General features: G+C 47.0%; 6 protein-coding genes across 6 annotated transcripts; 3 read left to right on the forward strand and 3 right to left on the reverse strand.

Annotated features, from left to right (window-relative positions):
- Positions 1–2,216: 2,216 nt before the first annotated feature.
- RhiXN_06760 (Retrotransposable element Tf2 protein) lies at positions 2,217–2,771 on the reverse strand (the record flags this gene model as incomplete). The annotated part of the gene is made up of 1 exon (XM_043326576.1): positions 2,217–2,771. One exon carries the CDS (start codon positions 2,769–2,771, stop codon positions 2,217–2,219), a length of 555 nt encoding a protein of 184 aa, XP_043182008.1.
- A 3,087-nt stretch (positions 2,772–5,858) lies between these two features.
- Positions 5,859–7,214, forward strand: RhiXN_06761 (Retrotransposon-derived protein PEG10; the record flags this gene model as incomplete). The annotated part of the gene is made up of 1 exon (XM_043326577.1): positions 5,859–7,214. The coding sequence occupies one exon, from the start codon at positions 5,859–5,861 to the stop codon at positions 7,212–7,214; it is 1,356 nt and encodes a 451-aa protein (XP_043182009.1).
- A 242-nt stretch (positions 7,215–7,456) lies between these two features.
- On the forward strand, positions 7,457–9,511 carry RhiXN_06762 (Retrotransposable element Tf2 protein; the record flags this gene model as incomplete). The annotated part of the gene is made up of 1 exon (XM_043326578.1): positions 7,457–9,511. One exon carries the CDS (start codon positions 7,457–7,459, stop codon positions 9,509–9,511), a length of 2,055 nt encoding a protein of 684 aa, XP_043182010.1.
- Positions 9,512–9,586: 75 nt separating this feature from the next.
- Positions 9,587–10,648, forward strand: RhiXN_06763 (integrase core domain protein; the record flags this gene model as incomplete). Its single annotated transcript, XM_043326579.1, has 1 exon — positions 9,587–10,648. One exon carries the CDS (start codon positions 9,587–9,589, stop codon positions 10,646–10,648), a length of 1,062 nt encoding a protein of 353 aa, XP_043182011.1.
- Positions 10,649–11,317: 669 nt separating this feature from the next.
- Positions 11,318–12,311, reverse strand: RhiXN_06764 (integrase core domain protein; the record flags this gene model as incomplete). Its single annotated transcript, XM_043326580.1, has 2 exons — positions 11,318–11,323; positions 11,382–12,311. The coding sequence occupies 2 exons, from the start codon at positions 12,309–12,311 to the stop codon at positions 11,318–11,320; spliced, it is 936 nt and encodes a 311-aa protein (XP_043182012.1).
- Positions 12,312–12,912: 601 nt separating this feature from the next.
- On the reverse strand, positions 12,913–13,598 carry RhiXN_06765 (Retrotransposable element Tf2 protein; the record flags this gene model as incomplete). The annotated part of the gene is made up of 2 exons (XM_043326581.1): positions 12,913–13,415; positions 13,559–13,598. The coding sequence occupies 2 exons, from the start codon at positions 13,596–13,598 to the stop codon at positions 12,913–12,915; spliced, it is 543 nt and encodes a 180-aa protein (XP_043182013.1).
- Between the last annotated feature and the right edge of the window lie 131 nt (positions 13,599–13,729).

Below are 13,729 nucleotides of genomic sequence, written 5' to 3' on the forward strand. Positions count from 1 at the left end.
AAGAGGGTGTGACAGCTTTATTGCATAGTATGCTAAGAACCTGCATCAAACAACCTAGCATTGGACAGTAAGTGTAGCTAATCACTGCCGTGGGTGGGTGTGATGTAGTACCTTGTCTCTGCAAGCAGGTGTATCTGCTGTCTGGTTCTGCTAGCAAAGGGTGTGGTGACCATATGGTATGCAGGCAATAGGGTTAGCCTGCCTTATAGCAATTTGCTACTATGTGGGACCAACAGCTCTTTGATTATTCCAGCTGAAAGGGGAGTCCAATCATGTGATTTTGCTTGTGCTAGTACAGGTAACCTTCTTGGTGGTTGGGACTTAGTGGTGGTGGGTGCAGAATGGTTTGCAACCAACGTAAGGTTGATTACCTAGTGTCCTAGACATCTGTAAGGATGTCAAGGAGATGGGTGCTTGCAGCTGGGTGTATCTAAGTAGGAACCGCTTAAGGCAGTGGGCAAGCTATCTACAACAACAACCAGCTATACTACAATGACAAGACCACTTAAGGCAGCAACAGGCTATCTAAGTACAACAAGGAGCCACTGTAAGGCATTAGCTAGTTATCTAAGTACTAAGTATTTACTGGCCCTAGTGGCCTTGTACAGTTGGGGGATACAACAAGAGGTAATCAACCTGGGTGTTACCATGGTTGGTTGGCCTCCTTATATATTACAGGAGAGACTAATGACAAATACATTGTCCATGTGAAGAGAAGCTATCTAATTGAAAATAAGAACCCTGCTCTGCAGTTGGCCTTACTCATGCATACGTGTCACTGACATGTCATGGTGATGTCATCAGGTGGAGGTGACTATGTATGATGAGGTAAGTGCAGATGGGGATGTGGCTTGGCATTTTAGCATAAGATATAAGCGCCAATGTCATGTGATTGAAAATGCTGTCCAATTGCCTTTGTTTAAAATCAAGAAAATAGGGAAAAGTCCCCTTGGTATAAGTGTGTCTATGACACAGAAGACTGCAACCAACACTTTAGAGAGAGAATTTACTTGCCAAATATGGCACAAGACCCCCTTAGAGTAGAGCAGGAGAGTGGGGAGGGTAGTCAGTAGATTGACAGGAGGTCAAGTTCTGGTCTGAATGCCAGAACTCTCCCTTCATTATGTAAATCATACAGAACAAGGGAACTGTAAAGTACAAAGGAGAACAATGGAAGACATACTACAAAGGTATGGGTAACTAAGAGAACAATAGAACAATGCAACTAAGGACATATGGTAACTAAGTAACCAGAGGACAAAGCTAACAGGCTAAACAAAGGGACCATTCACATTCCATGTTGATTGCTCTGCCAGGGGAGTCCTGCATGGCCTGTGGTCATGTTGAGAACATCCCCTGGTCCATATAATTCGTAAAATTTAGATAAAAAGATAATAGAATAATAGGGTATCTGTGTTCATGCCTCTTGGGTCATGACAGAAACTCCATGGATTACCAGTTAAAACCATCTCTGACCAGGGAACCACCTTCACTGGGAAATTTCTGAGAGCTCTCTACCAGCAGCTTGGGGTTAAGCCAGTGTTCTCATCTGCCTATCACCCAGAACCAGATGGTCAGACCAAAAGGGTCAATCAATTCATTGAGTTCTACCTCCACTTCTATGTTGCCACAGACCACTTGGGTCCTAGATGTCCGTAAGGGGCGTCAAGGCAGCAGGCGCTAGTGGTTGTATAGAACTAAGTAAATCCATGTAAGGCAGTGACAATGCTACCTACAACAACTAACTATCTAAGTACAACAACCAAGGCCTTATGGGCAATGGCAGGCTATGTATCTACAATGAGGAAGTTGCTTAAGGCAACAAGTACAGGTGTGAGACTTAGTAGTTTCCAGCCTAAGGCCTTGTACGGTGTGAGAGAAGCAACAAGAGGTAATTGACCTAGGTGTTACCATGGTTGGTTGGCCTCCTTATATATTACAGAGGTGGACTAATTACAAATGTACAATATGCAAAACTATAACCAATAAGAACCCCACTCTGCAGTTGGTCTTACTCATGCATATGTGTCACTGGCATGTCATAATGATGTCATCAAGTGGAGGTGGCTATGTATGCTGAGTTAAGCGCAGAAGGGGATGTGGCTTGGCGCTTAGCGTATGATATGAGCGCTGAAGTCACATGATTGAAAATGTTGTCCATTCAACTTTGTTTAAAATTGGGAAAATTGGAATAAATTCCGTGGTATCAATTGTGTCTACAACACTGCCCCCCCTCTAAGGGCCTTGGCAGTGCCAAGGGCCTTCTTTTTCATTTCTTTTTTGTACTCTTTTAAAATTTTTTTGGTGTTTTTTAGGTTTTCTTGGGGTTCCCATGTGTTTTGCTTGGACCCATAACCCTTCCATTTGACTTGGAAGAACCATTTCCTGTTTCTTTCCTCTGCATCTGTTATGCCTTTGACTTTGTATTCTTCTTCCCTGTCCACAGTAACTGGCGGTGGGCAGTTCTCAAAGGCACATTTTTTATCCCTTTTGACCTTAGATAGTAGCCCCACATAGAAGACATTGTGGATTCTCATGGTTGATGGGAGTTCTAGACAATACGCTTGATTGGAGATTTTCTCAATGACCTTGAATGGTCCCAGGCATTGTTCTGTTAGCTTGGGACTTAAGGTTTTGAGGCTGACATTTTTGGCATTGAGCCAAGCTTCTTCTCCAATCTCAAATTCTGTTGGGTTTCCTTCTTCCCTGTTCACCAGTTGCTGTTTGGATTGCCGGAGGGCAGACTCTACTTCCTTCCACTGTATTTCCATTGTTTGAGCAAGGTCATTGGCTTCTGGGACATCTGTTGGTACATTGGATGGGGTTGGAGTGGGTGTTATGGATATGACATTTCTTCATTAATCTGTACTTATTTTATGAATTACACTAGTAATCTTACAGTAAACAAATGAGATAAAGATGCGAACTAAGGTTTTCAAGGTCCCTCTATCTAATAGTGACCTTCACAAAACCTATAAACCTCAGGAATACCCTCAATATGCGATGCCTTTTGCATATATGCTGTTTTCTCACTCATTTAAATATATATAAATTCAGCTGAGTAGATAAACAGTAGCTACCAATATTTCTCTTGTTTGTAGTATTCATTATTCAAGATTCTATCTTGTGGCTACACACAGAAATATTCAGGGTCCCCCCTGTTGCATAGGCAAGTGCTCCAGCGCTTAATCAGCGCTTAAGCGCCAACGCACTAAATGCGCCTTTTCTCCATCACCTGGGCATTCCACACTGCCGAATCACTTGCGCTTAGGTGCGCCTGTTTGCGCGCTCCAGAACGCTGGGTCAAACTACCAAAACGGACAACATTTGGCAGAGTTATGCCCCATTTACTGTAAGTACCCAATGCAGCGGTATCTTACCTTTGGGACTGTTTACTCCAAGGGTGAAACACTTAGCCTGGGGACATCTATGGACCAACACAGGTAAATACTGCCTTGGGGCAAACAATGCCTTGGGGCAGATATTAGGATCTGTTGTTTGTTTACTATGTACCAAAGTATTGGCTCACTCAAGTGTTTCAGTTGCCACATGTACCTCCTGTACCCCCTCTTGGTATCAATCATGTATATACTTGTTTGTGCACCTTCTCAGGGTATAAAAGCACCCTGTGAAGACGCTTCTAATGCATCCATTTATCCACTCTTATATATTGACATATACACACAAGCCTTTAACAGCTTATCTGCACATTTACTTTAGTGATTGACTCACTGTAAATAGCATAGGAGGTTATTTGGCACACTAAGACCATAGGCCAGTCCCAACAGACACAGGGTAACCTATTAGAGTACTTACTGCAACCCTGTGCCCCTTGACTGTCACAGTTGTTGAGTTCAACATTGAGTATAGTGCAACAATACTGTAAGGATTGTTGTGATTGAGTGATAGTGTTTCAATCCACTATACCCCTTATATTGTAGATAGCTTTATCTACAATATCTCATAAATCCTAGATATATTTTAGGTAAACCCCATAAGTCTTAAGTCTTACTTAAGCATCTATAAGTCCTATACTTATTAGGCAACTCCTATAAATCCTGTACATTAGTCAGGTAACCCTCTTACTTAAGGTACTATCCCAGAGACCTTAAGTATCCATACCCTTAGTCACTTAGGCTTAAGTAGCATTAGTCTGAGGTACTATACATAATCAACCACCTGCATGTTGTGCACCACTGTAAGGTGGGCACACACTGGTGGAGTTGGGCGCTTAAGGCTGTACTACTACAAGCAATACGTACGTAATCTAACTAACAAGGCTGAACTACTTCCGCTTAAGGCAGATTACTACTACTAACTAATGCAAGGGGGCCTTAGGCCTAGAGGTGTGGTGAGTTAAGGGGTGGTAAGCGTCTGAGTACTACTGGGGGCCTGCTACTTAGCTGGCTGACTAATCCTCCTCAATGAATATGAGACAAGGTAAAATTGACTTGGTGTTTCTAAGCAATTTTCCTGCTGTATATATAGACAAAGCGCACTATCTACATGGTCTGTGCGCGTGAGAGAAAGAAGTACAGAAGACAAAATGAGAAGCATGCTGCGGGCTGCGCAGAAGCGTGGATTTCTTCTAGGCGCCCTTGGCACGGCATCTTGGCGCGGCATCTTGGCATAATAAGCGCCAAGATCACGTGATTGAAAAACAAAAGATATTGAGTCTGTAAAAAATAGTAAAAATAATAGAAAATTCGTCCAATTCTAATGGTAAAAATAAGGAGTTTGTAACACTACACTTCATAGTTGTCGTAGACACACTTGATACCAGGGAATTTATTCCCATTTTCTCAAATTTAAACAAAGACTAACGGGCAACATTTTTGATCACGTGACTTCGGCGCTTATATCATACGCTAAGCGCCGAGCCACGTCCCCATCCGCACTTACCTCAGCATACGTAGCCACCTCCACCTGATGACATCATTATGACACGTCAGTGACACGTAGGCATGAGTAAGGCCGACTACGGAGCGGGGTTCTTATTTGATACGGTATTGCATATAAATGTATTTGTAATTAGATAGCTCTGTAATATATAAGGAGGCCAATCAACCATGGTAACACCCAGGTCAATTACCTCTTGTTGCATCCCTCAACTGTACGAGGCCTTAGGCCAGTAATTACTAGGTTCTCCCACTTGTACTCGTTGCCTTAAGCGGCTTCCTCATTGTAGATACATAGCTTGCCATCGCCATTAGGGCTTTGGACATTGTACTTAGATAGTTAGTCGTTGTAGGTAGCCTCCCTCACCGCCTTAAGCGGTCACCACTTAGCTCTATACGGCCACAAGCGCCCGCTACCTAGACAACCCCTACGGACGTCTAGGACACTAGGTAATCGACCTTAAGTCGGTTGCAAACCGTGCCCACAAAGCACCACCTACTCAGTTTCAACAAACAAGAAGGTCCCCTGTACTAGCACAAGGGAAATCACCTGATCGGGCTTGCCTTTTGCTATTAATAATCAAACTAGCGTCGGCCCCAGGTAGTACCGAATTGCTATAAGGCAGACGGATCCCGATCGTCCGCTTACCACCGGTCACCGCACCCTTTGTCAGCGGAGCTAGTCAGCAGATCCACCCGCTTGCAGAAAACCCGTTCCACATCACGCCCGTACATGGCAGTTGATTGGTCAATAGGGACTGTCCAACGCTAGGCGGTTGACGCAAGCTCTTAGCGCCAGTACAATAAAGCGCCCCATAAGTCCTGATATAGGCACCCTTGGCTACACAAGCCCCCATTACCACCTACTCGCCCACCATTACGTCACGCACCCCCTCTCGCGCTTCCTCCCGCGCTTCCCAACGCGCTACCTCTCACCAAGGCCGTTCCTATCCTCATGAAATGGCAACCCGCTCCCGGAGCACCGCTTGTCCCCCGTCCCCTCTCGATCAAGGAGAGTTGGGACCCGCTATTTCGGCAACCGCCGATGAGCCAACAAGTCTCGAACCCAAGGTCTACAGGGAAATATCTCTCGGACAAGCAATCTCCCTTATCCTGGGATTGCAAAATCAAATCCTCCAACTCAAGCGGGAACTCGAGGAAACAAAGGAAGCAACAAAGGAAGCCCGAGACTGGATGGGCGCAGTCGATCAAGCCCTCACTTGCATTGAGGCTAGGGGTGGAGCCCCCCACACACCAGAAGACCGGAAACCTCCGGCAGTCAAGGCCACGCCCAGGCCCCTATCCAAGACCAACACTTTTCCAGCGCCTAGTGCGCCCCTCGTCTCCTGGGCCGTCCCCTCCAAAGCTCCCCCTGCCTTTGCGCAACCAACTCCCGTCCGGGCCCCCCTGCAAGTCCATACTCCCCCTCCACCTTTGCCTATCCGCCTCCGCTCCCCTCAAGTCCCACAACCAGCGGCCCCTGTAGCCGCTTATCAAACCCCTGTCAAGGTAGACCACCCTGACGCCTATACAGGGAAAATAGGGAACAAAGCCCGCCAATGGCTCACGCGGATGTTGGCATGGGTAGGTCTGAACCAAAGGATGTTCCCAACTGATCAGGAGGTCCTGTCATTCCTCCTGATGAATATGAAGGACGTGGCAGGGGCATGGGCCCACCCCCATCTTGACCAACTAGGGTCCCACAGGGCCCTAATTCAATTGGTCAACAACTTCAGGACGGAGTTCTTGGCTGCATTCGGCAACCCGGATGCCACGCAAGCCGCTGAGCGGCAAATCACCCACCTCACTCAGACAGGTACCTGTGCTGAGTATATTACAAAGTTCAGAACCATCGCTATGGACCTGGACTGGAATGACGCCGCCCTTTGTGGGCAATTCGCACAAGGCCTCCACTGGGAGGTCAGCCGCCTCATCGCCACTCGAGAGCGGCGCCCAACTACCCTCCTGGAGCTGCAGAACGCAGCCCTGGTCATTGACAACGCCCTCCGCGAGGAGCGTGCCAGCCACCCGCCTAAGGGTAATAAGTCTGGAACCTCCTCTACCACCCCCAATAGGGGGGCAAGTACCGGCCAACAGGCCACAAGACCAGGGCGCCTCTCCAGCGACCCCAACTACGTCCCCGAGGAGGAGCGCAACCGCCGCAGGGCTGAAGGCCTCTGCATCAAATGCGGAAAGGCAGGGCACAAGTTTGCGGAATGCTGCACCGGCTGGAAGGCCACGCCTAAGGAGGAAGGCGTCAAGAAAGAAGCCGCCAAAATTGGCAAAGAGTCTGGACCCGAATCGGGAAAAGACTAAGGGTACCTGCTGCCGCGCGCAAGGACCCCAAGGACTCTGGTCTTGTTTCGGAAATATGTAATATATCGAATAGCCACAATAGAATCTCCCCTCTCTTTACTATTTCCATCAAACCAGAGAAACAAGCGGAACACTTAGAAGTCCTGATAGACTCAGGCGCCACCTCATCCTTCTTACACCCCCGTACAGCGGAACTACTCCGCCTCCCTCTAATAGATCTCCCACAACCACGTACTGTTACTATGCTCGATGGGTCGAGCCCCCAGGCTGGAAAGATTTGGAAGAAGGCCCACCTAACCTTCCTATTTGATGGCAAACGCATGACGGAAACCTTCCTGATCTGCAATACTGGATCACACGCTGCCATCTTAGGAATCAAATGGTTAGAGAACCATAACCCCAAAATTGATTGGAACTCGCGCACCCTTTCCTTCCCTCACACGCCCCCGGAACACATAGCCATTGCCGAAGAAGAGGAAGCTGACAAGAACCCCCTTGAAGGAGTACCCTCCAAGTACCATCAATATGCAAAGGTATTTGGGGAAGAAGAATTCAATAAACTCCCTCCTCATAGGCACTACAATATTGGTATTGAACTTACGGAAGAAGGACCCCTGAACTCGCCCCTTTACAGCATGACTGATGCCGAATCCGCCACACTCAAGGACTGGCTCAGGGACAAGCTCAAGGCTGGGAAAATCCGCCCCAGTAAATCATCAATCAGCTCCCCGGTTATGTTTGTACCCAAGAAGGATGGTTCCCGTTGGCTTGTAGTGGATTATTGTTGCCTAAACAATTGGACAAAGAAGAACATCTACCCGTTACCCCGTCCTGATGACCTCATGGCCCAGCTCCGCGGCGCTAAGATCTTCACCAAGCTAGACCTAAGATGGGGTTACAATAACGTCCGTGTCAAAGAAGGCGACAAATGGAAAACGGCCTTCCGTACCAAATATGGTCTATACAAATCCCTGGTTATGACTTTTGGCTTAACTAACGCTCCCGCAACCTTCCAACACTTCATGAACAAACTGTTCAAGGACCTATTGGATGTATGCGTCATCATTTACCTCAATGACATCCTAATCTACTCAAAGGACGACGCAACCCATACTCAGCACGTCCATGAGGTCCTACAGCGCTTAATGGAGAACCAATTGTTCTGTAAGGCATCCAAGTGCACATTCCACGTCACATTGGTGGAGTATCTAGGAATAATCGTATTGGACAAGGGGTTCAGCCTGGATAAGCTCAAAATCCAGGCAGTCCAAGATTGGCCCACGCCCACTAAAGTCAAGGAAGTACAATCATTCCTAGGCTTTGCCAACTTCCTACGCCGCTTTGTTGCCAATTTCAGCCATATGGCACAACCCCTACACAACTTGGTTAAAAAGGACACACTCTGGAAATGGGAAGCCAAGGAACAGGAAGCATTCCAAGGACTGAAAGATGCCATCACAAACGCCCCCGTGTTATGCCATGCCGACCCTACCAAACCTTACTTCCTTGAAACAGATGCATCTGGTGCTGCCCTGGGCTCTATACTTAGCCAACGCCAAGAAGATGGACGCCTCCACCCGCTTGGTTTCCTATCCAAATCATTCAAGGGAGCCGAGCAGAACTATGACACACACGATAAGGAGCTCTTAGCGATCATTCGCTCCTTTGAATATTGGCGCATATTCCTGGAAGGCACCGCACACCCCATCACGGTATTCACAGACCATCGCAACTTGGAATATTGGAAGGAGTCCAGAACATTCAACCGGCGTCACGCTAGATGGCACCTGTTACTAGCCGGGTATAACTTCCAAATTGTATACCGCCCTGGGAAACAATCTGGAAAGCCAGACGCACTCTCACGCCGCTTGGACCATGCCAATATACCCCCTGCCAATCAAACCATGCTCCCCAACCCTGTGTTTGCCAATGTAGCTCTAGTCACACCTGAGAAGGAACTCCAGCGTCAAATCGAGGCAGCCTTGGACCAAGACAAGTCTCTGGAGGAGATACTCCAATTCCTCCAAAACAAATCCAAAGCACCTCCCTCCATCAAAAGGGCATTCAAGGACTACCAGATGGAAGCCGGATTGTTGTTTTACCAAGGACGAATCGTGGTTCCCAATGTTGGCACATTAAGGACGGATCTATTACAGATTTTCCATGACAGTCCACTGGCAGGCCACCCGGGGCAACAACGGACACTGGAATTGGTATCCCAAAACTACTATTGGCCTGGCATCCGCGCAGACACCTACTGGCACGTTGACTCTTGCAAAACTTGCCAGCGGATCTGAAAACCTAAATACGCGTCCATCCCCCCTCAACCATTAGAGCTGCCATCACAACCCTGGCAACATGTGTCATATGACATGATAGTAGATCTGCCCAAGGACGGCAACAATGACTCCATCCTGGTCATTGTAGACAGCTTTACCAAATACGTGGTCCTGGTTGAATGCTCAAAAAAGCTCAAGGCTCTGGAACTGGCAGACCTGTTCCTACGGCACGTTTGGAAACGTTATGGCATGCCTGAAAAAACAGTATTGGACCAAGGAAGAGTGTTTAACAATAAGTTCCTAAGGGCACTGTACCAACGCCTGGGGATAGACCCCCACTTCTCCTTGGCCTACCACCCACAGAGTGATGGGCAAACCGAGCGCGTAAACCCTACGGTTGAGCACTTCCTACGGGCCTATTTGGGAATCAACCAGAAGGACTGGGTAAAATGGCTCCCAATGGCGGAGTTTGCCTATAACAACGCGGTCCATAGCGCCACAGGCAAAACTCCATTCAAGGCACTCTACGGATGGGAACCGGCACTCACACCAAGCAACATCCCAACAGACGTCCCTGAAGCTGACAATCTAGCCACTCAGATGGAAGCACAGTGGCGGGAAGTAGAAGCGGCACTCCGGCAGTCAAAAACACGCATGACAGCCGGAGAAACAGGAGAACCAGTAACCTTCAAGGTTGGGGAAGAAGCCTGGCTGGACGCCAAAAACGTGAAGCTAAAAACCCTGAGCCCCAAGCTAACGGAACAACGTCTAGGACCCTTCAAGGTGACCAAAAAGATCTCTGACCGCGCATACCGCCTGGAACTCCCGCCGTCCATGAGGATCCACAATGTCTTCTATGTGGGACTACTGTCAAAAGTAAAGAGGGACAATAAACGCACATTTGAGAACCAACCACCGCCAATCACCGTGGACGGAGAAGAGGAATACGAGGTAGAAGGAATCACGGATATGGAAAAAAGGGGCAAAGAATGGTTTTTTAGGGTTAAATGGAAAGGCTATGGATCAGAGGAGAATACCTGGGAACCAAGGGAAAACCTCAAAAACGCCGAAAAAATCCTGAAAAAATTCGAAAAAGAAATGAAGGAAAAGGCCCTTGGCGCTGCCAAGGCCCTTAGAGGGGGGGCAGTGTCGTAGACACACTCGATACCAGGGAATTTATTCCCATTTTCTCAAATTTAAACGAAGACTAACGGGCAACATTTTCGATCACGTGACTTCGGCGCTTATATCATACGCTAAGCGCCAAGCCACGTCCCCATCCGCACTTACCTCAGCATACGTAGCCACCTCCACCTGATGACATCATTATGACACGTCAGTGACACGTAGGCATGAGTAAGGCCAACTACGGAGCGGGGTTCTTATTTGATACAGTATTGCATATAAATGTATTTGTAATTAGATAGCTCTGTAATATATAAGGAGGCCAATCGACCATGGTAACACCCAGGTCGATTACCTCTTGTTGCATCCCTCAACTGTACAAGGCCTTAGGCCAGTAATTACTAGGTTCTCCCACTTGTACTCGTTGCCTTAAGCGGCTTCCTCATTGTAGATACATAGCTTGCCATTGCCATTAGGGCTTTGGACATTGTACTTAGATAGTTAGTCGTTGTAGGTAGCCTCCCTCACCGCCTTAAGCGGTCACCACTTAGCTCTATACGGCCACAAGCGCCCGCTACCTAGACGACCCCTACGGATGTCTAGGACAATAGTTGCTAGACTATTTGTTAGGAGTTGTTATTCCTGATAACCTAGCCTATATTGTGCATATATTCTGTGCATATATTCTGATTCTTAATACTAGTTCTTAGTTACTCCCATATACATTTTGTATATAGTAATTCTTTCTTACTCCTGTACTTACACAACTCTTAACAGTGGGCTCCCACCCATACAAGGCCTTGAACAGGGTTTTGCCTGTGCTATTATGTACAGCATTGTTGTAGGCAAACTCCGCCATTGGAAGCCATTTGGTCCAGTCCCTTTGATTGATTCCTGAGTAGGCCCTGAGGAAGTGTTCAATGGAGGGGTTGACCTGTTCTGTCTGCCCATTGCTTTGAGGATGGTAAGCCAAGGAAAAGTGAGGGTCAATACCAAGGCGCTTGTACAGGGCCTGCAAGAACTTGTTGTTAAAGACCCTTCCTCTGTCAGATACAGTTTTTTCTGGCATGCTGTGACGCTTCCATACATGTTCCAGGAATAGCTCCGCTAACTTGGTTGCTTTGAGCTTTTTGGAGCATTTCACAAATATTCCATACTTTGTAAAGCTGTCAACAATGACCAGGATTGAGTTGTTATTTCCGTCCTTTGGTAAGTCTACAATCATATTGTATGACACGTGTTGCCAGGGGCATGACAGGAGTTCTAGCGGCTGCAGGGGGATGGATGCGTATCTTGGTTTCCAGATTCTTTGGCAAGTTTCACAGGAGTCAACATGCCAGTACGTATCTGCACGGATGCCAGGCCAGTAGTAATCCCTTGATATCAATTCCAGCATACATTGTCTACCCAGGTGGCCGGCCAGAGGGCTGTCATGGAAGATCCTTAGTAACTCTGTTTGTAAGGTTCCCACATCCAGGACCACAATTCTCCCTTGATAGAATAGTAGACCTGCTTCCATTTGGTAATCCTTGAACGCTTGTTTGATGGATGGGGGTGCCTTTGACTTGTTTTGGAGGAATTGTAATATTTCCTCTAAGGATTTGTCTTGGTCTAGGGCAGCCTCAATCTGGCGCTGGAGTTCCTTTTTGGGTGTGACTATGGCTATGTTGGCAAATATAGGAGCAGGTAACATGGTCTGGTTGTGTTACAACCCTCTAACATATACCATTAGAATCGGACGATTTTTCTCTTATTTTTAGAATTTTTTCCGAACAGATTATCTTATCTTTTTCAATCACGTGATCTTGGCGCTTATTATGCCAAGATGCCGCGCCAAGATGCCGTGCCAAGGGCGCTTAGGAGAAATCCACGCTTCTGCGCAGCCTGCAGCACGCTTCTCTTTTCACATATAGTCTTCCATCCACACACGCACAGACCACATGTAGTTAGTAGTTTTGCCTATATATACAGCAGGGAAATTGCTTGGAAACCCCAAGTTGATTTTACCTTGTCTCATATCCATTGAGGAGGGATTAGTCAGCCAGCTAAGTAGCTGGCCCCAGTAGTCACCAGAAGTTAACCCCACTTTACTCACCACACCTCCCAGGCCTCAGGCCCCTTTGTCAACAGTAGATAGTAGTAGAGCGCCCTAAGCCCTATTAGTATAGCCTAAGATAGTAGAGTAGATAGACAGTGTCCTGTATTAGTTACGGCCTTAAGCGCCCACCACTAGCAAGTACCCACCTTACAGTGGCGTACAACAGGTTGTCAGGGGGAATGTTGGCATGATTGGATCAGCAGGATAGGGCATCCGGTTTACCAGATTGTTTACCAGGGCAGTAGACAATTTGGAAGTTGTATCCAGCTAGTAGGAGGTGCCATTGTGTGTGGCAACGGTTAAACGTTCTAGACTCCTTCCAGTACTCTAGGTTCCTGTGATTGGTGAACATGGTGATGGGGTGTAGGGTCCCTTCCAGGAAGATTTGCCAATACTCAAATGAATGGATAATTGCCAGGAGTTCTTTGTTGTGGGTGTTGTAATTCTGTTTGGCACCCTTGAATGATTCCAACAAGAATCCCAGGGGATGTAAGCAACCGTCCTCCTGACATTGGCTAAGTATGGAACCCAGGGCTGTGCTGGAGGTGTCTGTCTCTAGGAAGTAGGGTTTGGTTGGGTTGGCGTGGCAGAGTACCAGGGTGTTGGTGATGGCTTCCTTCAAGCCTTTGAAGGCTTCTTGCTCCCTAGTGTCCCATCTCCAAGGTGTATCCTTCTTAACCAGATTGTGCAGGGGTCTGGCTGTTATGGATATGACATTTCTTCTTTAATCTGTACTTATTTTATTAATTACACTAGTAATCTCACAGTAAATAAATGAGATAAAGATGCGAACTAAGGTTTTCAAAGTCCCTCTATCCAATAGTGACCTTCACAAAACCTACAAACCTCAGGAATACCCTTAATATGCAATGCCTTTTGCATATATGCTGTTTTCTCACTCATTTAAATATATATAAATTCAGCTGAGTAGATAAACAGTAACAAGGGATATTTCTCTTGTTTGTAGTACTTATTATTCAAGATTCTATCTTGTGGCTACACACAGAAATATT

Source organism: Rhizoctonia solani, chromosome 7, assembly GCF_016906535.1.
Source record: "Rhizoctonia solani chromosome 7, complete sequence".
Taxonomy (NCBI): domain Eukaryota; kingdom Fungi; phylum Basidiomycota; class Agaricomycetes; order Cantharellales; family Ceratobasidiaceae; genus Rhizoctonia; species Rhizoctonia solani.